General features: G+C 35.6%; 1 protein-coding gene across 1 annotated transcript in view; it reads left to right on the plus strand.

Annotated features, from left to right (window-relative positions):
- Positions 1-27,279, plus strand: part of LOC138716143 (puratrophin-1-like) — a 1,133,117-nt gene that overhangs the window by 528,665 nt on the left and 577,173 nt on the right. Inside the window, exon 4 of the mRNA XM_069848962.1 lies at positions 25,043-25,160. Within this exon, the coding sequence (XP_069705063.1) occupies positions 25,043-25,160 (118 nt within the window). The remainder of the gene's footprint in view (positions 1-25,042; positions 25,161-27,279) is intronic.

Genomic DNA, 27,279 nt, shown 5'->3' on the forward strand with positions numbered 1-27,279 from the left:
GAATCTATAGTAAATGCATCACTTGAAAGACAGAGAAGAAGACTAGCCATAAGGCGTAAATGGAGAGATTCCAGAAAGTATCGCAATATGTCCTTGACATGTTTACACAAAACCATGTGTAGAAGTTCAGTTCTTAAAGACAATCTGACGCTGTTTGTGAGATTGGAGTCTACAGACATGGAAGAAATGATATTCAATGACATCAGCATGTATATTCGATGGTGCAATTACAATTGCAGTTCGGAAATATATTGATTGCACCTTGTATACTCGTACACAATGTAAAAAGTTAAAGTTGTAATAGTCCATTTAAGGACGGTACATTGTCGTTTTTCTTCTCCGTTTTATGAAGAGACATAGAGAAGAAGTAAGGAAAGTATGTCTAAATCCATAAAAACTTGTCTACTTGTCTACTACTATGAATTTACCTTTTATAGCCGAGGCAGAGACATTAAATAATAAACAACGAGATAAATTCAGTCGTAAGCATCATCTTCATGGAATCCGGAAGCTTGACAGCCTCATATTTTTGTGGCGCATGCCGCTTGTCTATCTAACCTCCCATGACGATTGTGCAGGTGTATAGAAGCTGGGTGTCATATAAGGACATAAAGAAGTGAATATGTTTGATGTGCTACCCACTCCTTTCGTGATAAATTGATTCCACGAAGCCTGACAAAGCTCCTTCATACAGATTCCAGCTCAGCCTTTTCATACGACCACAGCTGGTGCAGAATGGTAGTTCACTTGTCACTTAGCGAGTTATTTCGATGGTGCAAAATTAAATAAATCACGTATATAAATATTTAGCTTTAATAGTTTATACAAAAGAAATATTTATACTGTAAGCATTTTTCTTTAATTTTAAATGCCGCAAAAGGATCTAAAATTTCAACACATTTTAAAAAAACACAAAGTAAACGAATGTTTCGTTCTAAAAAAACTGAAATAAAAACAAATATTTTTCTAGAAGAAAGTCATATTTTAATGCATATCATATTTATAGAGTAGGGTAAAATTGCCTAATTCCGTGATACATTTTTTCCACTGAATGTCACGGGATTGCGTATCTTGCTAGGAAGTTATCGATATCTCAAAAGTAGGAGAAAGATGCACTCTTTCGAGAAAAATGTCTGACGCTATGGTCGAACGGCAAAACGTTGACTGACATTCAGTTTTAAAAAAGTATCACGGGACTAGGGATGTCACGGAAATAGGCAGCTTTATCCTATAGCAGGATTAAATAAACTTACTTCGTTGCAAGTTTATCATTACTAAGATCATTGAGAAGGCTTCACGATCCACTCCTATGACATCTCTGTGCTGACTAATATGGTACCGGTATGTTATAAATGAGTAAATCCCGAAACGATAAAGTATATGATTATGTATCGTGATCAGAATATAGTACCAAATGGAAATATAAAAATTGGAAATTTATCCTTTGAAGGCGTGAAAAAATTCAAATATCTTGGAGAAATAGTAACAAATATAAATGACATTCGGGAGAAAATTAAACTCAGAATAAATATGGGAAATGTCTGCTATTATCCGGTTGAGCATCTTTTGTCATCTAGTCCGGCTTCAAAAAAACTGAAAGTTAGATTTTATAAAACAGTTATATTACCGGTTGTTCTGTATGGTTGTGAAACTTGGATTCTCACTTTGAGAGAGGAACAGAGGTTAAGACTGTTCGGAAATAAGGTGCTTAGGAAAATTTTTTGGGGCAAAGAGGGATGAAATTACAGAAGAATGTACAAATTTACAGAACGCAGTTATCAATCGGACAGAGTTACGGAATAATAGACCAACCGACAATTTCAGAAAAATGAGATACAGTTTTTCCAAAATCTGTTGATAGCAGGCTAATTTAACTCAGAAAAAATCAAGAATGCGATATCTGAATTTTGCTGCTATTTATAAGCAAAAATTCGTTTATTGCATAAAATTCATTTATTTATTTTGCTTTGAAATGTTAATTCAACTGCTAGTCTCTTAAAAATCAGTTTGCCTTTTTTTTGGTATTATTTGTGCTATTTTTTGTAATAGTATGAATGTTATAATACTTTTTGTATTAAATATTTTATAAAAAAAACATTTATTTCAATAGCCAATATCTCGAAACAAGTTTTTGGCGCTTGGTCTCTTATTGCGTAACTCCGTCCAATTAGACTGTTGTAGAAGTAAATGGGCTCATTTTATATCACTCGTGTTAGCCATACTGTAACTGGCAGACAACAGTTCCGTTTATACCCGGCCTGAGCATTAATACCTCAAACGAGTCACTTAACTCCCTACTCAACCTTCTCCGGCTGAGACAATAATGTTTTGGTCCGATATGAACAGACAGGAAGATAAGCAATGCTCAGTGACGGATTGTATAAGGCAGATATCATAGGTTTTACGAACTTTCGGCTCTCGCTGGTTGCCTAAAATCCACCACTGTGCGTTTGCTTCTAAGCGAAAAGGGCAGGGACGGGGGTTTATACCTTCCCTTTCACTTCCCCTTTATGTCCAGGGCTGGTTTATATGCAGTATACAGCCTTGGAGAGCAACGCATTTAATGTTATCGCTGCCTGCAATCAGACAGCTGATGCAAAAGTCATTGTGCGTATGAAATATAGAGTTGACAATAGACGTGAAAGCCGTCACCGACCCCTTACCCAACGGTAAGCAACCCTATGTTTACCAAACGTACAATTTTCTGTGTGCATTGACTTAATGACATACTATAACCAGTGCCATTGTGTTTCGTTGATGGTTGTAATCAAGAAATCTGTGTTCAAATAATGATTTCCGTGCTCTATAATTTGTATTTAAGGGATATTGAGTTGAAGTGTTGTTTTGTTGATATTCGTTCGCATTGTGGAATAAATAGTTTAGTTGGACGCATTTCTGACTGAAATGGAACTTCGGATTCGTCTTCCATTTCTTGCACAAGGAGGGGATTAGTGTCTGGTGGCCTCACAGAGATTCTTCCGCGGCTGGAATGCAGCTTGGTGTCAAAAGATTGCGACCACCCGTGAATGGTTGTTTCTCGAGGAACCTGTTATTACAACAGTAAAAAGGAGTTCCATGTGATATATGGATAGGAGTATGTAATTTATCTGAGTAATTTAATTTAGAGATATTATTGATGTTTCTCATAACTATTCGTAACTTTGCGTAGGATAAGCCTACTTTATAATTTAGCCGAATCAGTTGTAACAACATTCCGGATTAAAAGTGTTCATTGAAGTTTAATAATAATAATAATAATAATAATAATAATAATAATAATAATAATAATAATAATAATAATAACAATAATAATAATAATTCCTTTCATTTACAGTCAACATTTGACGCAACGATTCATTCTTTACCTTCTGTAGTACTAACACTGTTGTTACTACTATTAATTTTTTAATAATAATTTTATTTTTACTCTTTACTATTTATTTATTTATTTGCTATTGTTTATTGTGCTTTACAACAGCCAGAGGCTAATAACAGTTCAGCACAAAGCATAATTACAATACGACAATATTGATAATGACAAAATAATGAAAAAGTGCACAACATAATTATTACACATTAAGACAATTATTTTAATTAATGACAATATGACGATGAATGGGGAGAATAATGGATGACTTTAAGATAAATAATCAAGAATACTATGAGAATAATAGTGAATGATAATTAAGTATAATGTCTGAAAGAATAAATAAATGATAAATCGTTGCCAAGAGCAAACTAAGTCTATACATTGAAGGGATCGAATTCGCAGCCAGGCATGTTGGCATTTTTAATGCATCTGGAGACTGGTGAAAGAAATTTCGAATTTCTAATATAGAAAAGTTTGTGGGCTCTCATATCTTTCGACGGAATACTTAAGGTAATATTGTTTAAGAAGGAGTCACAGGATATATCATCTTTGAGGACCTTACAAAAGAACAGATAATCTAGCTCATGGCGTCTAGCATATAGGTTTTGATAATTAAAATATTCACATTTTCTCTCATAACTATACCCAGAATTAATGGGCAGAAATCTGAATGAACAAAAAGATATAAATTTTCTTTGTATAATAATAATAATAATAATAATAATAATAATAATAATAATAATAATAATAATGATAATAATAATAATAATAATAATAATAATAATAATAATAATAATAATAATAATAGACGGAGGTCCATGAATTGGTCTTTCCGTGAATAGTTTGTCTTCTTCTTCTTTGTCCATTCGGCTTGTAGTAAGATTTCCTTGGATATCTATTTTGCTCCATTCCTTCTATACGTCCATACCATTGTAACTAATATTCCTTCTCTCTTTTCTTCTAGTTTTAGCGACACGTTCCTTTCTGAATTTATTTTATCTCACAATCCTTTTTTTCTTCATTTTTTTATTTCTTACTCATTGTATGTCTTCCTATTTCCTTATTTATGTCTCTTCTCCTTTTGTTCCGTCCCGTATTCCCTCTTCTGTTACCCATCGTTTATCTTTCTTGTCTCTTCTTTCTTTTCTTCTGATCCTTCCTTTTTCTATTTTTTCTCTCTTCAGTATGTCCTTCATACACTGCTATCTCTGGTATTATGTGTCTTCTGTTATTCATTTTCTTTGTCTTTATTCTATTCTCTTTTGCTATCTCCTGTTATTTCTGTGTCTCGCTTCTTCCCTGTAGCTTTCTCCTTTTTTTCTGTTTAACGGTCTGTCGTCGTTTCTTTCTTTCCCTATGTTTCTTTGGATTTGTTTTGTTTATGGCATCACTTTTTATCATTTGTTTTCTTTGATTTTCCCTTATTTATATTCTTTGCTAGATTACTCTACTTCTTACTCTTCTCGCTTTATTTCTGTTTTCTTTTCTGGTTGCTCTCATTTCTCTCGCTTATCTTCCTTGTTTACTCTTTCTTTCTGCATTTTTCTTTTCTCTCATCCGCCTATGCTAAGTAGTTTGCATTTTATAATATATTATTAAAATATTGAATCGCTTTGTATAAAATGTCCCTTGCGCCACAATTTGCATTATTTTTAACTTGTATTCACTTATATGGATCCTTATATACTTGGGATCAAAACTTACTATAAGATTTTGCTGTAAAATTAATCAGTAAATACTAGAATTTCTTGTTATAAAAGAATAAGAAATAAAAATATTAAGTCATAAAAAATTATTCCTAGTAATTTACCGACACACTCTACAGCAAAACCCAATAGCAATGTTTGTTCCAATGTACAGTATATATAGAGTGTCCCATTTATCTTGTGCACCTGTTATAACTTTTTTATTTGGATATGTATTGGAATTTTTGTTTTTGAGAGTTATGTTAGAACGAGGGGCTAACATGAGTGTAGAGATTTGGTGCATGTAACTACATTATGGTGTAAGATACACGTGACGTCATCAATTTTTTAATTAGCACTACGTACTTTAATCATGTTACATTAATCACACACATTAAGACGAGTTCAAAAATGTATCACAATGTCACCTTCCCAATCAATAACAACAAAATGCAAAATGAATGACATCAGAATGTGCCGTTTGTTGCGGTGCCCCATTCATCTTGTGCATTAACTTACACAAAACGAAAGACGATTGACGTCCGTACACGTCGTGTGTTGTGTGTTTGCTGTCTTAACATGTAAATAAACCAGAACAACTGTCGACGTCACAATCCACGTACAGTGCCTGCACGTTCTCCGGACCTGTCTCCACTCGACTTTTTCCTATGGGGAATTGTAAAGGGCAGTGTGTACCAGAACATTCTGACAACACCAGACGACATGCAGCAAAGCATTCGACTTGTGTGTCCATTCAGTCAGCAACGTGCAGGGCAGTCATACGGTCTTTCGGGGAACGCCTTCGAATGTGCATTAATGTGACCATGTGGAACATCTTCTGTGACTCTCAAAGCATAACATTATCACATTGGAAGTACGTTTTTGTTTCGTTTTGTTGCTGTTATTGATTAGGAATTTGACGTGATACATTTTTGAACTCGTCTTAATGTGTGTAATCAATGCAACATGATTAAAGTATGTAGTGCTATTTGAAAAATGTATGTCGTCACGTGTATCTTGTACGATAATGTAATTACATGCACCAAATCTCCACACTCATGTTAGCCCCTCGTTCTAACATAACGCTCAAAAACAAAAATTCCAATACATATGAAGAGTTCGCGGGAAAAACGATGAATGTCGCAGTTTTGTTAAGGTTGATGTCATTATCTAATTCAATGGATCACTACGAAATTTAATGTTGTTCTTATGAAAAATGATAAAAAGGAGAATTATCACTACGAATACAGTAATCCTTTCCTTTATTTTCTATAGAAACAACACTACATCTTGCAGTTATAGACTCAATTAGATCATTATCTAATCCTTAACAGAAATGTGACATTCATCGTTTTTCCCGCGAACTCTTCATATCCAAACAAAAAAGTTATAATAGGTGAACAAGATAAATGGGACATTCTGTATAGTCTAAAGAATCATATAAGTGAATATCAGTTAAAATAATGATAAATTGTGGCGCAAGGGACTTTAAACCTTAAAGGGGATAAATTTTGTACACGTGTTATTATTAACCAAATACACCAGTGATAATAGTTTTGTAAATTTAGCTTTAAAAAAACATGGAAGTTAGTAATTTCAGTATAATGCCCCCTTAAGTCGTAACAAACTTCCCGTTTCGTCACACATCCTCACGGCGTGGATAATGTGAACCTCATTTATGTATCAGCTACAATGTTGATCACTACGATGGAGAATACGATACTCCGTGTGTGAAAGTTCTATGTTGATATTGACATGGCCCCAGGGTACGTGCTAATGGACGTGCATGCATGATTACATACGAGCATTCCTGTACTCCCGTTTCTCATAATTCACCTGAGCGAAGCCATTGTCAGGTATGCGGAAGCTATCTGCCCCCGATAGTAGGCACTGCGCAGACTCCTTGCCACATCTGTGCGTATGGCGGGCCTTGTAGCGTCCACATGTTCGATTATAAGGCTATCTGAAAGCAGTGCTGGCACTTCACCTCGCGAATGCCTCGTACGTCAAAGAAAGCATTCCGCGGCGCTGGCGTTGTTTGCGGAAACAATACTTGCGCGCTGCAGCAGGCATGCGGTGTTTGTTCTGGGCTGCAAGTAGTGCAAGGTCAGGAACTTCGTGGGAAGCAGATTTCTAACACGAGACGTGCATGATCGCCTCTCAGCGAATAATGAGGGGCGATTCTGCTTGTCCTGTTTTATCTTAACCTCCCACACCACCACGTCTTTAAGTACGAGACCTACCGTGCGATATAAGGTGCCCCGAAATTGTGAATACTTTCCTACTCTTTATTATACAGTAGTTTAGGAATCGGCTTCTCGTACCGGAGTCAGTGATTCGAATCCTGGCTAAGCAAATGATAACACTGAACAACAAGAATTTTGCTCCAACTTAAAACACTGTGTCCCTTATGGTTTGGTATACGCTGAATCCGAAAATGCATCTCTTTTCTTCGTATCACGTAATGGTTTTAAGATATACTATGATTTCATTTTTCGATAAGCGCTGTCCCATTGACCTAATATGGGAAAAATTATCAAAGACGGATCTGCAAAGGATAGAAAAAGTGAAGGCGAAATTTCTCAAAAGAGTGCTAGGAGTTGGAACAACAGCTCCAAATCGACTGGTATACGTCCTAGCGAGAGAGAGAACTACTAACTTACGTCGAAGACTTGAGAATGACACTACCAAACACCAAAGCTTGCCAAACACTGCGGGAGGAGCTAGAAAGGAAACGAGCCGAGATAGACCTGGAATTCTATGGAGTCGACGCAAAGATAGAAAGAAACTGGACCAAAGAAAACCAACAGCAGAGACATGCAATCACCAGACACGCGATCCATGGATTCCACCACAAGATCTGTGCAACGACAAGATTCCATAGCCCAGAGGAGAACTGCGTGTGTAGTTTGTGCAACGACAAATGTGACAGATATCATCTCCTGAAGTGCAAGAACAGGAAAAAAACACTATCTGAATACAGCAAAGAGTGAACAATTTCAAACACAAATACTCAATCGAGTGAACCTTATTATTATTATTATTATTATTATTATTATTATTATTATTATTATTATTATTATCATAAGCGCTGTCCCAGGAAATTTCTGGCGCGGGTTGGAGGTTGTAAACCAAAACAAAAGCTAATGCATTTTATGAGTTTATGACTTATTTCCGATTTCGTATGGTTGGTTGGTAGTTCTTTTGTACTTCTAATAAATAAACAGATATTGGTCCCTTCTATTCAGTAAATTTCATAACAGTTCAAAGTGAGGTCTACGCAATGAACAAACAAGGATGTGGTTTTCAGTATTTAAAAGAAAGGTTTACCAGTTTGAGTGAAGGCAAATTAAAAGAGGACATTTTCATTAGTCCACAAATTCGCAAAGTTGTGGCTGTCTCTTTGTTTGAGTAAAAACAGAAAAAAATGGCATGGCGCACTTACAAAGACGTTTGCTCAAATCTTCTTGCAAATTCTAGGGCAGACAACTATATCGAACCATTTTAAGTGCATATGAGAAATGGTGTGTAATATGTCCCTCAAAATACACTTTTTACATTCTCATTTGGATTTCTTTCCTCCTAACCTTGGAGCGGTAAGCGACGAACATGGGGAAAGATTTCATCAAGAAATATCTGAAATGGGAAGGCGATATAAAGGAAGATCATCATCCAGCATGGTTGAAGACTATTGTTGATTCCTTGTATAAGATAGCCCTGGGTCTACTTATAAGCGGAAGTCATCCAAAAAATTCTCTTAAATGATAGTTCAAATTCCGAGATTTTTTAATTGTTGTTGCGTTTTTTGTGTTTCAAACTATGTAACATCATTTTTGTACCCAGTACACATTTTTCAAGAATGATGAGGCATTTTTAATCCCTACTAGTTGTAATTTTATCAGTAGCAATGGGGTTTTTTTTTTTTCATTAAATAAATTCAATTCACTTTCCCCGGAAAATGGTACGTGATGGGGCAATTTAGATTTTAAATTCTGATTTAGGGCACACATATTAGTAATATTCACCTATTTTTATTTCAGAGCAAGACAAAAAGTAACAATTTGTTGTTCAGTGTAATTTGCGGGGATAAAGACAGCTTAGGGTATATTTTGACCACTTGCTCAGTCATCATTTTGCCACATTTTCTCCGTATTTACTGGCGTATAAGACGCACTTATTTCCACTAAAAATGGATCTGAAAAGCAGGGCGTCTTACGCGCCAATAATGAGTTTGTAAATGGGTCGAAGCTTCGTGGGATGCTGTGGAAACTGAGACAGTGTTAAATCATTTAAGAATTGTGGCATTAGTAACGATTTGTTATATGACTGAGATTCTGAGGTTTCAAGTGACTCTTCGTTTCGTCCTGAAAATGAATTTCTGTGTTTCGACGAATATTAAAAGTTATTCTTTCCTAATTAATTTAGGTATTTGATGAAATGAACTTTTTAAACTAAAAGATGTGTACAATAAAGGATATGCGTCTTAATAGATCTAGTTCGCGCCGTTAAGTACGGTATAGGCTACCTTATCAGATAAACTAATTAAGCAAGTCTTATTATGCAGATACCTAAGTCGTAAAATTACTATATCTTGCTGGTCATATATCGGAAAGGAATCTTTTGATAATGAAATTCTCGAAAAAATTCCCTTCACGTAATGTGTGAAAAAAAAAAAGCTCTTGCTAATGAAATTCACAGGAAAACTCTACAAGCTGTAAAATTTACGAAAATGATAAGTACTATTTTATTTTTCGTGAATGAATATACAGGATGTTAAAAAAGTATCCAATATTTTAGGAGATGATAGTATGCATCGAAACAAGGGAAAAAAAGTCTAATAAACATGGGCCCTACAACACATACTTTCTGAGATCTGAACACTTGTTCATAGGAGGAGCTCAAAGTGACTTCCATTCATGGCAATGCATTTTTCTATCCAACAATACAGCACACTTGCAGATAATCATACCGTAGTTGTTGGAATAATGATCGTCGCAAGGAATACTGAAAACAAAAGTCTGTTTGCTGATATGAGCGGGTTTCAACAGAGATTGTGTTATGAATTTTCGTAATCAGCATGTGTGGACTGATGAAAATCTCCATGCAGTTGAAGAAATAAGGTATCAGCTCCGATTCTCAATCAACGTATGGGCAGGCGTTCTTGTATGTATGTATGTATGTATGTATGTATGTATGTTGTATGTATGTATGTATGTATGTATGTATGTATGTATGTATGTATGTATGTATGTATGTATGCATATATTTATTTATTCAGACTGCAATGGGTATATACCCGGTGGCAGTGGTAACTAATTACACTCAATAATGACAATAATGAACTTATTAATTAAAAATACAATTAATAATAATACTAATAATTAATACTAACAATAATTTATAATAATAATAATAATAATAATAATAATAATAATAATAATAATAATAATAACAACAGGGAATATCCTAAATTAAATGAAGCACGGTCACTTAAAATAACATTTAAAATAAATCTAATTTGTATCTTAAATCTAAGTTCGAACTAAAACCCACGAGTAGGGTAAACTAGGTAGTTATTGACCAGTATACGGTGATTGACCGGTTCCTTTTTTCAAGTATATTGTGAATAAACCACGATCGTGATTTCACTTTTTGCTGCATATACCTCTAGTAGCAACCCTTATTTGTGGTTAGTTGTCGCTGTTCATCCCACTGAGTTAGTGTCTGTTGTCTGAGAGGACTGAAATCGATTGGAAATGCAACTGAACGTAAACAAGTGTAAGTAACTAGAGAAATTGCTAAGAATAATGCACGCAATAATTTATTTATTCTGCAAAGGATACATAAATTCTGGTGCTCGTTTTTACACTCACAGTGTGAGAAAAGGTATAAGGTTTCCGTCCACAGAATATTATTTTGTTAAAGTTTTTATATGACATAAAAATGCCCCGTGGTCAATCACTATAAAGTGAATGGCCGCAAACTACAGTGATTGGTCGTTCATAAATTATTTGTTAGAATAATGACCAATTTGCTCCAATTCTATATATGTTATCGGTTAAATGATGGGGATTTTTACAGGACTGATACTATATTATAATGCCTAAGCCAGGTAAAGTGCATTATACAGGGGAAGCTTTACGAAACGCTACAGAACTTGTCCACAGTTGATTTGATTTAAATGAAGCTGCCAAGAAGTTTGGTGTCCTAAAAGCAACCTTAGCGTCCAGAAGCAAATATCCCGTTGAAGGAAAAGTGTTCTTTGGTCCTCGTCCAGTGCTGGGTGAAGCCATTTGTAATAACATCAGAGAAATGACACACACTTGCTTCTGATAAGGCACAAAAGAGAAAAATGGAAGAAGAGGCAAGAGAAGGAAGGAAGCGAATAAGAAATGAAAGAAAAGGCAGCGAGAAGAGTTCTTTTCTTATTTTTTTAACTTGGTTATTTAATGGCACTGTATCAACTATGAGGTTATTTAGCGTCGATGGGATTGATGGTAGCGAGATGGTATTTGGCGAGATGAGGCCGAGGATTCGTCATAGATTACCTGAAATTTGCCTTACGGTTGGGCAAAACCTCGGAAAAACCCAACCAGGTAATCAGCCCAAGCTGGAATTGAACCCGCGCCCGAACGAAACTTCGGATCGGCAGGCAAACACCTTTGCCGACAGAGCTACGCCGGTGGCGAATAGTTCTTAATGAGAAAGATCAGAAGAAGAGAAACGAAGCAGACAAGAAAAAAGTGAAAATTGTGAAAATGTGTTGTTCAATCACTAATAAATGAGTATTCAATAACTGTGCAGTAGACGGTCAATCACTAATAAGCGTGTGGTCAATAACTGTGCAGTAGACGGTCAATAACTGTAAAAGTGGACTTGTTGTGTTTATTTAATTTATCTTTGCATTAAAATTTTATTTTTTCTTTTGTTTATTGATTTTGATTTGTTTCTGAATCTTCACTTGACCCATTGCCTTTAAAATTCTCTCAATAAGTTACCACTGTTTTCCGCTATTTCATTGTTTTATTATTCATTAGCTTAAGTGGTCAATCACTATACAGTTTACCCTATATGTTCATATCTGCACAAGTACCTTTCAACATTACACTCATTTCGCTGTCAACTCACTCACTGCACTGTAACTACGACACATTTCACTGATTCTATCCTGATTTCACTAACACTTCAAAAACATTTCACTGTTCAAATACTTTGCACTGCCACTATAAACTATAAAGCTCTACTGACAGGAACACGTTTCACTTACACAACACACTTCACTGACACAACATAATTCTTCACTGATACAACACTTCAATAACAAAATATCATTTACACCCTTTAAATATTGTGTATAATTACCGTCTATTAGTAAAGTCCTTAAGCCTATTTTTAAATACATTTTTGGTTGTTGGTAAAGCCTTTAGTAAGTCTGCAGGTAAAGCATTCCTGTCCCTGATAATACGATTGAGAAAAGAAAACTTTCCAGTGTCCGTGCTCTGTCTTCTTTCCCTCAATTTATATGAGTGGTCGTTCCTTGAAGAGTAGGCTAATTTGGCGGCTGCAACCTATTTTTTATTTCTCTCCAGGCAGGCTCACTTCTGTATGTTTTGAACATTGCGCATAACCTTGTCGATAGATTAAGGGTCATTCGTGCTAACACAGAGGTATTTCATATAGGACACATAAAAAGTTAATTGTATTAAAATTAACAACTCTACAGGTCTGAGAATAATCCACTTTTTAGAAAGAAGTGTTCATTACATGCAGTAAAAATATTAAAGATATCAGAAAAACCCTAACACTGTTATGGTTACCAAATTATATAACATAACTGCATTTTTTCATACTCTGATGATATTGACTTTTAAAAAATCGTTATAGTAACTTTTTTTTATACTTTTATTAACTATTTAAGTTCTAATAAGTTTTATTATGGCACACTATAATTTTTGTCCACAACTTTGTTAGAATTTGGATGTTAAATTACATACGTTTGGGATTGTTTTTTTACTTGGTTAATTAACGACGCTGCATCAACTACGAGGTTATTTAGCGTCGATGAGATTCGTGATCGCGAGATGAGGCCGAGGATTCGCCATAGATTACCTGACATTTGCCTTACGGTTGAGGAAAGTCTCGGGAAAAACCCAACCAGATTATCAGCCCAAGCGGGAATCGAACTCGCGCCTGAGCGGAACTCCGGATCGGTAGGCAAGCGCCTTTGTCGACAGAGCTACGCCGGTGGCTGATTTTTTCCTTTTTTTTTTTTTTTTTTTTTTTCATAGAATATGCTTTTGAGATTGTTTCTTTCGTTTGTCGGAAAATTGTAGGCTAAATGATGTGAGAAGCGAAGCGAGAAATGACCCGATACTACAATCGGAAGATCGGAAAACTAATTAAAATTGGGAACATCTTTGTAGAACCCCGTGCAGTAATAACGCGAAAGCGCTGAAATGATTTCTCCAATACAAAGAGCCGTCACATCATGACCATGTCCGTATGGAATCATAAGCTTGTGCGATGCTGACCAATTGGGTCAGTAGGCTGCGAGCTTCATCAGTGACAGTTCTGTAGCAGTAGGCTACGCTTCTGTAATGGATGCGAGAACGGCGATTGTGTCTCTCCGATGTTAAGATATTCCCGCCCAGATGTTATCTTTAATTAAAATTTGCATACTATTATCATTCCATACTGGAAGTTGCAGGATATCAGAAAGTGAACCACTCGGTGGAAGAGAGATGGGAGAGGCAATTTCAGTACCGTAATAGCGTCAGCCTTTAAGATGATGTATGACATGAAATTTGAAATAATTTCATCTAACTCTGGGAAGCAGGAGGATCCCATCCTCCAGCTAACACATCTTCTAGCTATGTTCCGTTTTTTTATTTGCATACAGATTATTTAATTACAAAAGTGACACATTCATATGAATTAAATTAACACACCAGTTGGCATGGTTACAAAAACTGGGTCTCACATCTGTTCCCCTGAAGAGTTGAAAGCATTGAAATGTCTCTCTTTGAAAAGTAACGTTTTAGAATGACATTTCGTGAGATGTATGAAGGAAATAATATTCACCAGGTAAGACCAACATTTATGTTGCGATAAACATGTACTTTTTCTGTGCAATAGATTAAGAAAAATTCATGTTGAATCTTTCGTACACTACTTTTAACACATGAATATAAATAATTGATTAAATGGCGATCTTACTCGTGTTAATTGTGTAAGCATCTGCGGCTTACAGTTGTTTCGGTGCTTCTTCACACCATCCTCAGAGCCTTCTAGATCTCGGCGTCATCTCGAACTTCGCTGCCTGTTGTGTGGGTGCGTTCGATTGTTGAAAAATGTTGAAATATGGTGTCAAATAGTGTGTGTGTTCTGAAATTGATCTATGTTTTGAGAATTTGATCAGGGTGTGTTTTAGTGTGTCTGTATATTTCATATTGTTCTAGTGTGTTGAGTTTTTGGTTTTTGGGTTGTATGTGTAGGATTTCCATGTCTGTATTTATGTTATTGTGTGTGTGGTTAGCATTAGTTATGTGTTCGGCATATGTAGATGTATTGTGTCCTCTGGTTATTGCTTTAATGTGTTCTTTGTATTGAGTTTGGAATGATCTGCCTGTCTGTCCGAACACATAACTAATGCTAACCACACATACAATAACATAAATACAGACATGGAAATCCTACACATACAACCCAAAAATCAAAAACTCAAAACACTAGAACAATATGAAATATACAGACACACTAAAACACAACCTGATCAAATTGTCAACACATAGATCAATTTCAGAACACACACACACACTATTTGACACCACATTTCCACAGTTTTCAACAATCGAACGCACCCACACAACTGGCAGCGAAGTTCGAGATGACGCCGAGATCTAGAAGGCTCTGAGGATGATGTGAAGAAGCACCGAAACAGCTGTAAGCCGCACATGCTTACGCAATTAACACGAGTAAGATCGCCATTTAATCAATTATTTAAGAAAAATTATTCACTATTTTATTATCCTACGAAATTACTTGACTGTCCATACTTTACGACTGATTTATCTCGCATTAGTACAAGCTATATTACAATACTGCATTATAGGATGGGGTAGTGCTTATAGTACCTCCCTCATGCCAATAACTCTGCTACAGAAAAGAATATAAAATTATGCCTTAAACCTCTTGATTATCCTTTAGAACTTAAAGTATTTGGCTTCCATAAAATTTATAACAATGTATTATTTGATTTCGTACATTCACATAAATATAAAACCAAAAGATCAAACAACATATGCTTGACAGTAGGGTAAAGGTTGGCAATACTGTGATACGAGTAATATTGTGATAGTTCTTTTTGAGAATTTATTACAATTTTACTGAGCGAGAGAAAGACCGGTTTTGTGCAGAAACTTGTCCACGAACATTCCCTTAATACGTTGACGCAAAAAATCGATCTTCCTCTCGCTCAGTAAAATTGTAATAAACTCTCAAAAAGAGCTATCACAATATTACTCATATCACGATTTGCCAACCTTTACCCTACCTAAATGTAAGTCTACCACAACTGTAGCATATAATCACAGTAGCAACTTCGGCCCAAGGCTTTATAACATGATAATAGCTACATTTTCAAACATACAATTTGCTAATGCTCCTCATTTAAAAAAAAATCAATTAAAAATTGCTGTTTAGAGAGAAAAATTTTAAGTTCCAATTATTGTGATACTGTATCTGAGTTTTTTCTTCTTCTTTTTTCTTTTTCTTTTATTTTTTACTCTGTTATTTAATAAAACGTCTTAACATTATGTGCAATGCTTCCTGAGCACGAGTATGTAACTTACTCTTTCTGAGGGTGCTAGAGTGTTTTATATAAAAAATAAATATGTATCTTTGTTCTGGCAATAAAGTAGTATTATCCCCCCCCCTTGTTGGGAACCACAACTTTAGAGTATATGAGTGTGCCGCGGGATTTTAAATTATATCTTTAGTGTGCCACATGTTGAAAATGGCTGAAAAACGCTGATTTAGAACAATATCCTCAAGGACTGAGTATTACATGAAATAGAAATAATAACAGTGTGCATTGATTCATTGCCGAAAAGACTCTCTTAATCTCTTTATTTGCTCGTTTAATCATCAGTATTCAGATGTAAAAAAATCAAACTTGATTTTCTCCCTCATGTTTTATACAAATTAATTAAATTTTAGAATATAACTTCATTCTGTGAATGATGGTCACCTACATTTGTGGCGAAGTTTTTTTTGTCCATATTCCTCCCATTTTAATTCACGAGAACGCCATTACATTATAATACAGCGTTGTATCACAGTTTAGTACAGGCCTGCACAAGGTTTGCGCTCTCCGAGCCGGCTTACAGCTCATGAGCGGAATGCAGATATTAGCTGCTCTCTGTATAAGGGTGGACTGAAGAAGGGGTGGATCTCGTACAAAATGCTACACAAAAGGAAGTACTATTATGAGTGCTTATGAAATGAATTCCCGTTCAGTGTTTGCAAAACTATCTTGGACTATTATTAATTAATAAAGAAATATTTATTTTACAGAACTAATAGAAATTCTATAGCTACTTAAATGTACAATGTCATTTTGTTATATTTTTATTTATCAGTACATCAAAACAAGGTTTTATGCTGTTGGCAGCTGAAAGGAACAGTAGCCTACTGATCATAATGAAACATCAGTTACAAATGTTCGATGTCTGCCTTTATTAAAGTTGATTATAGAAAACAGTTGCTCACAAATATAAATGTTGAGCCAAACACAGCAGTCATTTTCACAGCCAGCCTGTGTAGTCGTGGATATTATTGCTAATGTTTAGTCTTGTAAAACTCAACCAGGCTAGTAGTATTATTCAAACAATCTTTAGCCCTTAGGTCACATTGAAGATCAATAAGTTCGAGCTGTAAATCGTTAAATGATAAATGTTATGTTCCGTCTTTTAGATTGCAAGTCTTATGTCATTCTGACGAATCTTCCTGTTTGTGCAGGCCTGGTCTAGTATATACAGTCACGAAGCTTGAGTTGTGAGGGTGCTAGGAACAATAGACTGTGCTGGTATTATTTCGCATTATCTGTAATGAGGCGATATTAGCGATCCTAGTGGTGAGCAACTATCTATGGATGCATATTTACTACGTATTGAGCTTCGTGACTGTATATACTAGACTTTGGTTGTATCTCATTCAGTATAGGACGATATTAAAACAAGCTAAAATCACGGAGTCATTGCACATCCTAGTTTCAAGGCCAATTAGTCGCAGATGCGAAAACGTGATTACTATTTTATGAACGTAAATATGGAGCTTTGTGATTTAGTAGATGAGAATGGTGTTGCATTGAAACTGCTTCTTCAGGATAGACTGTGTGATTTATAACGCTGAAAGTTACTTGCTCAAGTTTTCAAACTTTCCACCCTAAAACTTTAATGGGTTACTTTTAACAAGGCCTTCATTTAAATTTCATTACACGGAAGGCCTTGATTGCGTTGTTAACAATTGTGCTGCGTCTATTATTTTAGTTTACGATGGTCGCAAGTTCTCACACTTTTTTCTCATCTTCTTGCTAGTATAAATAACGGGATTCATAACCTCTCATGTTCCTGCGTTAAAGTACTTCAGCTTTCTTCTTATTTCATTCCTGGATCGATCATTGTCGTCTAGTTTCGAAGCTAATTTAAAATGTGTGTGCTGTAGTCAGGATTAGACGAGTAAATTACCTGTACATATTTTACGTGTAATTTACATGCGTAATGTAGAAAACTGATTTATACACGGAGTAATAAACTAACATCTATTGAGTTTGATATTCTAAAGTTCAGTTAGGTACTCCATTCCTTTCAAATCCTGATAAGAAAAATGTATAATTTTATACTCGACCATGCCGAAATGTAGTAATTATACACCTGGTAGCAGTCCTTTAATGCATGTCATTAAAGTACACCTATTCATTAAAGTTCAGGTTTTCGATTATTCTCGGATATGCAATCGAAAGACAACTAGCAAACCGTCACGCAGGTTGGAAATCCAATACTGTAGCAGAAGTTTATGTTCTGTTGCTATAACAATTAGCGTTATTTGTAAATAATATTCAAATAAATCCAATTTGTCATCTCGTTTTTCAATGTCGAATTCAATTTCAAGGTTATATCAAGTTTAACGTTTATCTTACTCTCTAGATCAAGGTCGTCGACATTCGTTGCCCGGAAAAAATCAATACTTTCGCGTCTGCGCACATCTCACAATTTACGAGATTGCACAAGGTCAGTTCGCTCCCCAGTCACATAAGAACAACATGAATACTTATGAATAATTTCAAGTTAGAAATATGGTCGATCATAAAAAGTCGTATGAAACTTGCCTATAATGGTAATTAAGACACTAGTATGAAAACTATGAAACTCGCTTGCGCTCGTTTCATAAACATCCTCGCGCCTTAATTACTATCATTATAGACTCGTTGCATAATGTACTATTTTGTTATTTTATACTGTAGTTTTCACATAGATTATAACATTATTGATACTTTCATTCACTCTAATGCTTAGTAAAATAGCAATGCTTTGCTGACTTTCAGTTTGTTTGTTGGAAAACCCCATAACATTCTAACTAATTTATTTTTTGGGAGACTTTATATACATTATAAAACGCAATTTTCACAATTAAAATGAAATTAATTAAACTAAACAGTTTTTATTTATTTCCCGAAAGTTTTGTTTTTGTCACGTGTGGGGTTTTTTATATAAACGATTCTGGTGATAAAGGCCTTTCTCATAATTCTCTCCTTCCTTAGATTGAATAAAGCGAAATTTGAAAAATTGGCACTTAACATATTTAAATGTTAAGTCTTCAATTATATTTTTAATTTTGGGACTGAAATTTGCGGAGAAAAAACTGGGTTTTATGGCGTCTTGTACAATTTGAACATGTTTAATGCTTTATTTTCTGTTGTATTTATAATGAATGTATTAACAAATCCTGACTTTAGCACTGTTTTATCATTTCATGTTCTTTTTTTCATTAATAATTCTTTATGTAAAAATAAATTTTACAATTCCTGGGAAAAAATTCACAAAAAATATTTCTTATGTATTCAACTGATAAGGGCAGGATTTGTTAACCCACTCATTTTGAATAAAATAGATAAGGAAGCATTGAGAAATCTTCTTAATTATACAAGATATCAGGGAAACCAATTTTTGTGGCAAACATTGTACCTCTCAATTTAAAAATATAATTGCCCTTAACACTAATGGTCTTACTAATAAAAACTCTATATACAGACGTTTAACTGTCTTATACTTATACAATGAGTAGCTCATTTATAAGTCGTGTGTAAATTCCTTACTAATAATCACTACATAGTCGCGTATAATAGTACAACTGTTACATAGCTACGTCATAGTTTCGTCATTACTTCATTACGAAAGGTAATAGAATATCTGAGATTCTCTATTACATGCTGTAGAGCGCTCTAGTGTGCCGTGTTAAGTATCGATAATACAACTGGCTCTGATCGATCACCACACTATATTTTGGTCAAAGAGTACAAGCTACAGCAATATTACTCCAATTATTCTATGCTCTTTGGTTTGTTCTTCTGTGGTTACAAGGTAACCATCATCATGAAATGACAGTCGATACGAACAGCTGTTAGAATGGTGGCCATTTTTTCTCTATATACAACACTTAAACAAGAGGTTTCGTGTATATAACTACTGCAAAGCAATTCCCATTGTATGGTTACAGACTGTTTATACATCCATCGCTAATGCATGGTTTATTAGTAACGTTTTCTGTCTCAACTCTACATAAGTCTCGTGTAAAACTATACACGGTTTATTAGTAACACCGTAAAAGGTTTTTGGATTTTAAAAAAATTACTAAGCTAGAAATTTTGTCTAATCGTTCTGTCAAATTCCATTACAAAATTAATTCAGGATATGTAGAAATTAGATTTTGAATTTTACTTTTTTTATACTTGCGAAAAGTGTACAATATTGTTTGTTTAGTCAACTGTCCGAAGACAGTCTGAACCTCACAAGTAACACCAACAAGGCATTACTCATTAGGCAACTAGGACAGGAGATAATGTGGTAGGGTGCCCAGTTCCTTTCCCCCTTCATTACACAAATCGCCGATTACAGTGTTGCCATATTTAGCGATAAGTCGCTAAATCTAGGGAATTTTGAATCACATATATTTGTGACCAGTGATCAGGAGTGAAAGATGCCGATTCAATGATTCCCACCGGTTAGGTCTCTCTCTCAATGCTACTGTTCCAACACCCGTAAGCGGTGGCAACTTTGACACGTGACAAGTCGCGAGCCGCAGCTAATGTAATCTTGGTTCTTCCCCGCAACGCGGAGACTTTTCACTCCGAACTGACCCTGGCAGTTGAGTTTTGGAATTGTGTGCCGACAGCTCTTGTGAAACAAATGAGAATATAGTTTTTTAGTTTTACTGGTTTTAATATATTTTAATATACATTTAAAAAGTATTAGATTTCACAAACATTTTGTGGTCAAAGGCTTAGGTGAAAATTTCTACACTTACAATTAGCCAGAAAGGGTAGTGTCAGTGACTGGATCAAGTGCAGTGTATTCACAATCAGCTATTCCCACAGTCTACCACCTCAACATCACAGCCGTCGACAACACAACCAGACTTCACAGAAGAAGTGACGACGAGAAAATTATATTTTTTCCCCGCATATGTATGTTTTGGTTATTTTTATTTAGTGATATTTATTATTATTCATTTTAGCGACATTTCTGGGGATTTTTTAAACTAGTTTTGGAGAAATTAAGTTACTTTTTGCTGAAAAGTTAGCGAGATTGTTGGGCGATATGTTGAAAACAGTGGCCGATTAGCTACATATTCCACTTGTTCTTCCTCTGACACATATCGTCAAGTGAGATGTACTGCTTGATAATAGATATACATCATCATCATCATCCTTCACGAATTAGGCCTCTGTAGACCTGTTTCGGCCCCATCTAGCAGTCTTCTTAAAGGTCTTCCTGGTCAACGATGTCCTCTAGGTTTATATTGCATCATAATTTTTGGGATTCTTGAATTTTCCATTCTTCTTACATGATCTAGCCAATTGAATTTGTATCTGCTGATTTTTCCTTCTACTGACTCTACTTCTAATTGTTCTAAAATTTCTTCATTCCTTTTTCGGTCTAAAAGAGTATATCCTGCTGTCCTCCTGAAAAATTTCATTTCCGTTGCTTTGATTCTGTTCATGTCTTTTTTCTTTAATGTCCAAATCTCGCTTCCGTATAAAAGGGAGGGTAATGCTAGTGTATTATATATTTTTATTCTTGTAGATTTTTGTACTAATTTAGCTTTTAATGTATTGTTTTATTCCTAGAATTTGTGTAAATCTGGTAATTTTCTTGTTCACATCTTTTTCATTTTGATAAGATATTTCACAACCCAGATAATTGAAATTTTGCACTTGTTCGAGGCATTGGTTATTGTGTAGATATATATATATATATTGTGTATTGATATACATATCAGCCAGAACCTCAGTCAGAGTAGGTGTTCAATGAAGGACATAATATCTATGCTAAAAAAAAATTAAAACTAATACAGCCTCTTATGAACCACGCTACAGATCTTGAAACATTTTCGCCCCCTTAATGTCTACGCCTCAAACCGACATGTCTTTGAGTCTACTCTTCAAACCCTACAATTTTGTTTGTGCTTTAATTTTCCACATTGCGACTTTCCAGTGTCAGATTTCACCATCGATGTGTGTGGATAGTAGGCTATATGATAATTAAAATCGATCAGGCAGCTGTGGGGAAGGAAATGAGAGTGTATCGTCAAAATAGAGCATTTCAGAATAAGTGAGCTGCAGTTTTGTTTGAAATTAAAAAAATAATGTAAATGAGCTTGAATTACTTTAATTGGTATCCAAGAGCACCCCACGTCCTCGCGAGTCAGGTGTTAATCACTATTTGGATTAACGTATCACCGAGAATCCTGTTCCAGACGTGACCCGAAACCTGTTCCCATAATGAGGATTCTGGAGAGAGGGCAGCAACCAACCTTTATGCACCGACAAGATCGGTGCCAAAACGTGACGAACAAACGCATCATTTCAACTCGTTAATCTCTCTTTTAGGCGGTGAAAATAAGGGCGCTTCTGTGACGTGACGTCTGAATTTTTTTTATTGGAGTACACTTTTTCAGTAGTTGGCAATGAATTTCCATTAGAATATATCTTTTCTCGATTACCATCTTTCCGGAAGCGTCGCCTGTATGTTTGTAATATATACTGAACACATGTCATTACAATAAACCGTGTTAGAGGCGTGAATTTATGTCTGTAATAGTTGGAGATAATGGATGACATGTGCAAAAATTTCACATCCTATTCGCAAATTAATAATTTCACATTTTGAGCTTGAAGTTGAATGGTTAGTTTCTAACGCCTCCAGATATCGTCAACCTAGACCTTAATGGCATCTCGCAGCATGGATGGTGTGAATAATTCCATTTGTGACGTGGGATCACGAATAAGAGGAAGTTAATTTACTTCCATGGTACAATTATGACGAGACTGATTGCCAGTATGCGATAAATGTCGGAATAAGCGAGAAATTACCAATGTGTTACTACTCAGGGACAGAAACATTTTAAATATCTATTGAGGCTTTTGAGCCATGATATTGTCCCCTGCAAAACATTACCAGCCCTTCGAAGATTAAGATAAAGACAATTTTGCGTCTTTGACCTCTTAACTCAAGAAAAAGCATTTTATGGATTTATTAATTTGTCCTACAGAATAATATCTGTAATATTGGCAATTAATATTTGAGGAAAAAAATTCGTTCCGGCGCCGGGGATCGAACCCGGGTCCTTGATTCTACATACCAAGCGCTCTGACCACTGAGCTACGCTGAATTCAATCCACAACACCGGATCGAACCTTCCTCCTTCAATGTTTCTCTTTGTGGCCTGACTCCAAGTTAGGCATATACGTTGACGTTTATGTCCAATGTCAACTACCATTATGCTAGGGGCGCACTCAGCTGAGTGACTTGTTGAAATATTAATTGTCAATATTACAGATATTATTTTGTAGGACAAATTAATATCATCATCATCTTCACTACACGGAGTAGGCAATATTGCATGTTCCGGCTTCACAGTTTATCCCTCCATCGTCCCTTAGGTCGTCCTACGTCTCTTCTTCCAGTCGCTTTGTAATTTAATAAGATTTTTGGTAGTCTGGTGTCCTCCATTCTAATTATATGTTGGAACCATCTATCTCTATATTCCTTTATTCTTTCATTCATGCTAAAGATGTGTAGTTCCTCTCTGATATCTTCATTTCGAAAGCGATCAGATCTTAATAAATCCATAATATTCTCACAGCTAGCAGTGCATATAACTGCGGAATCCCGGCCAAACAAGTCACTCAGCTGAGTGCGCTCCTAGTATAATGGCAGTTGACATTGCACATAAAAGTCAACATATATGCCTAACTTGAAGTCAGGCCACAAAGGGGAACATTGAAGGAGGAAGGTTCGATCCGGTGCTGTGGATTGAATTCGGCGTAGCTCAGTGGTCAGAGCGCTTGGTACGTAGAACCAAGGACCCGGGTTCGATCTCCGGCGCCGGAGCGAATTGTTCTCCTCAAATATTAATAATCAAGAAAAAGAGTTAAAGGCAAGCAAACTAAACTTAACTCACTATATGTTTACTTATTTATTTATTAGAGGAGGAAAATTCGTTCCGGCACCGGGAATAGAACCCAGGACCCTGAGCTTGGCGCGCTGAGTGGTCTTACCATTTGAGCTAAGCCGGGATCCCATCTAGAGCACCGGCTGAACTCTCCTCCTTTGTATCGTCAATGGCCTACTACCTACATTTTAGATTATATGTCACATAATGCTGGAGCGCATATTTTAATTTCTTTCTGCCCATTTCATCCTCTGATTGTGGTTCTGGCTGATATGTACAGTAGTGGCAAAAAAAACCGGACTGCCCTTGTAGCTGATTTCAGAGCTTGTTCACAGTGACAGCACGATAGACTGGTAACTAAGACTTCCGTGGTTCGAATTCTGCCTGGGAAGGAAACTTTTTTTTTATTCCTTATTTAAAATTATTCCCAATACTTTTCAATTGCAGCGATATTTTACTACTTAATTAACTTATTATTCCCAGAACATGAATTTTACCAGCTTATTTTCTAATGGCTTTCGAAATGGGCTACGTCAGCAGTCGAAACTACAACAATTTCAATAGATTACTCGCTATCTTGTGAATGCGGGCGTGGCATGCGCAGTGGCTCATTTCGGGAACTGATTATTCCGTCTGTCCGGTTTTTTTGCCACTACTGAACATCTATTATTAGGCAGTACACCTCACTTGACGATATGTATCAGATAGAAAGCAATTGAAGAGTTCAGAACCATAGTGGGCCAAGCGCCATTTATAAAAAACGGAGAAAGCAAGGCTTAAATATAAGTAAATACCATAGTTTAATGAAGATTGGTATATAATTTAGTTTTAGTATGCATACTTTATATTATTTCCTATATGTTTCACTGAATTATGATATTCACTTAATTTTAACCCTTCTTTTATCCGTTTTTAATATATGGTACTTGGCCCACTATGGCTCTGAATTCTTCAATTGTTTGTATGCATATGAATCTGACTAGTGTAATATGTGGCTAGTCGGCAATGTATGCAATGGAGGGGGAAAGGTACTGGCCACCGTACCCAATTTTAATATACCTTAAAATTTCAGTTTGAAGCCTTATGATATTTAACTTTAATGTTTTGCTAAAAGTGTATTACTAATAACATTAGTACCTGAATTTGTGATAAAATTATTGTAAATTTCACGGTATGATGAAACTATAGGTTAACTTCGAAAATGTCGAATGCACAGTGCAGTTTCCGGTACATTTGTACACTTTTTTGTTTGCAGGTACTTACGACCTTGAAGGACGTCCGATGGTGGTATTCGAAGCAGCTTGTGTAGTGAAAGCTTCTCTGGAAAGCCACCAGATCGCCTCCGTGCTGTTATATTACGCATCACTGCCCAGGTAAGATACTTTCTTTGTACCATATCTCTGCAAAAACCCTTCATTTATATTTTATGGCTGCAAAAATGTAATGTAGTTAGTGGGATTCATAAAGAAACGGTGGTTACTATGAAGATCCAGTTCTGTTTTAAAGCCTTTTAATCTTTGTTCGAACAGAACTAAACACTACATTGTATGGAGTTGTTTTTTATTATTAAGAATTGAAGGCGTGATAATAACGATATGTCTTTTTGTATTATTTTGGTCATGTACTTGTGATTTGTGTAAACTTGAGTGAAGGAGGAAGGAGAACTTTTAACTCCTAAGGAATGAGCAGTTAGAAACTGCATTTTTTTTCACTTGTTATTCGTTCCTGTATAAAACAAATAGAAATTCCGTGCATTGAAGTAATGTCTAGTAACTAGTGTTAGTAGCATAGCTTAATATCTCCGATCGACATTGTCCGTTTTGATATATGATTCTCTGAAAATAATAGGATTATAAAATTATTATTGGGTCGTATCATTCCGCGTTAGATTCTATCTTAACAATTTTCTTCAAGTAATAAATCGCAATTAATTTCAGTGGAAGGTTATCTTTTGATGGGGAGGTAAGATTTATTTCATGTTATAGAGCCCTGATGTGTGACAAAATGCCTTTTTTATTGGGTGGGAGTAAGTCGTTATTTGCATAGATATAAATGTGTTTTGGAGTAAATCAAAGTGATAGGGCTAATTTTTATTTTGGCTTTTTAATGTGTTTCTTAAGTTAGAATTTATAAAACAGTTATATTACCGGTTGTTCTTTATGGTTGTGAAACTTGGACTCTCACTTTGAGGGAGGAACATAGGTTAAGGGTGTTTGAGAATAAGGTGCTTAGGAAAATGTTTGGGATTAAGAGGGATGAAGTTACAGAAGAATGGAGAAAGTTACACAACGCTGAACTGCACGCATTGTATTCTTCACCTGACATAATTAGGAACATTAAATCCAGACGTTTGAGATGGGCAGAGAATGTAGCACGTATGGGCGAATCCAGAAATGCATATAGAGTGTTAGTTGGGAGGCCGGAGAGAAAAAGACCTATGGGGAGGCCGAGACGTAGATGGGAAGATAATATTAAAATGTATTTGAGGGAGGTGGGATATGATGGTAGAGACTGGATTAGGCTAATCTTGCTCAGGATAGGGGCCAATGGCGGGCTTATGTGAGGGCGGCAATGAACCTCCGGGTTCCTTACTCGTAAAAGCCAGAAAGTAAGTAAGTAAGTAAGTAAGGTGTTTCTTACTAATAAATGCCTTTTTTTTTGTCATTTTAAAGCAATATTTCTTGTTTATTTGCAATTTTCTGCTGTACATCTAATTTTATTCTTACAAGGCACCTGACAGTTTATTTCTTTGCTACAGTTAGAAAAACAGTGACATTTTAAATTTCTACTTCTAATTAGTGATTACAAGCATTAGCGCCGATGACATTATAGTTAGTAAAATCTTGATGAAAATGTAATAAAATTTATTTGGAACTTTCAAAGAAAATATACAAATTCAAGCTTGTCACATGATTTTTTTTAAATTCCGCTACATTTCGGGAAGATTTCTATTGTCGCTGCTGCGTCTCTCGAAGCCTTAATTCCGCTACATGTCAGTCCTACGTCCCGGTCACTTTTTCTCCAAAGGAAATTACCTTGGTACTCATTTCTGGTATAAGCTGAGTGGACCTTAGTGCCATATTTCGGCCAGAAACATTAGATCATGACCTCTTTGAAAATCGAACCCGTGACGTTCGGACTTACAACGAGATACTATGGAGAGCCCCATAAATTATATAAATACTGATAAGATTTTAATAATTATATCCATATTTTAAATATCACTTTCCCGTAAAACGTTTCATAATTGTAACTCCAGGCTGACGATGAGTGACATCGTCTCAAGTTGGAATACTCTCGCATCTCTCAAGAAGCTGAATCTCTGTATTTCCTCATTAGTCACGATTCCCTCGTACGTCATTGTCTTGTCACGTATCAGACGCAGAAATGTCAATTGCAGTGAAGGATTTACTCGTGTTATAAGAAACAAACAGATCACGTGTAATAACACGTCAGTAACTCATTTCTGCAATGCGGCTGTGCTTCCAGCAC

The sequence above is a fragment of the Periplaneta americana genome, chromosome 16, assembly GCF_040183065.1.
Source record: "Periplaneta americana isolate PAMFEO1 chromosome 16, P.americana_PAMFEO1_priV1, whole genome shotgun sequence".
NCBI classification, from domain to species: domain Eukaryota; kingdom Metazoa; phylum Arthropoda; class Insecta; order Blattodea; family Blattidae; genus Periplaneta; species Periplaneta americana.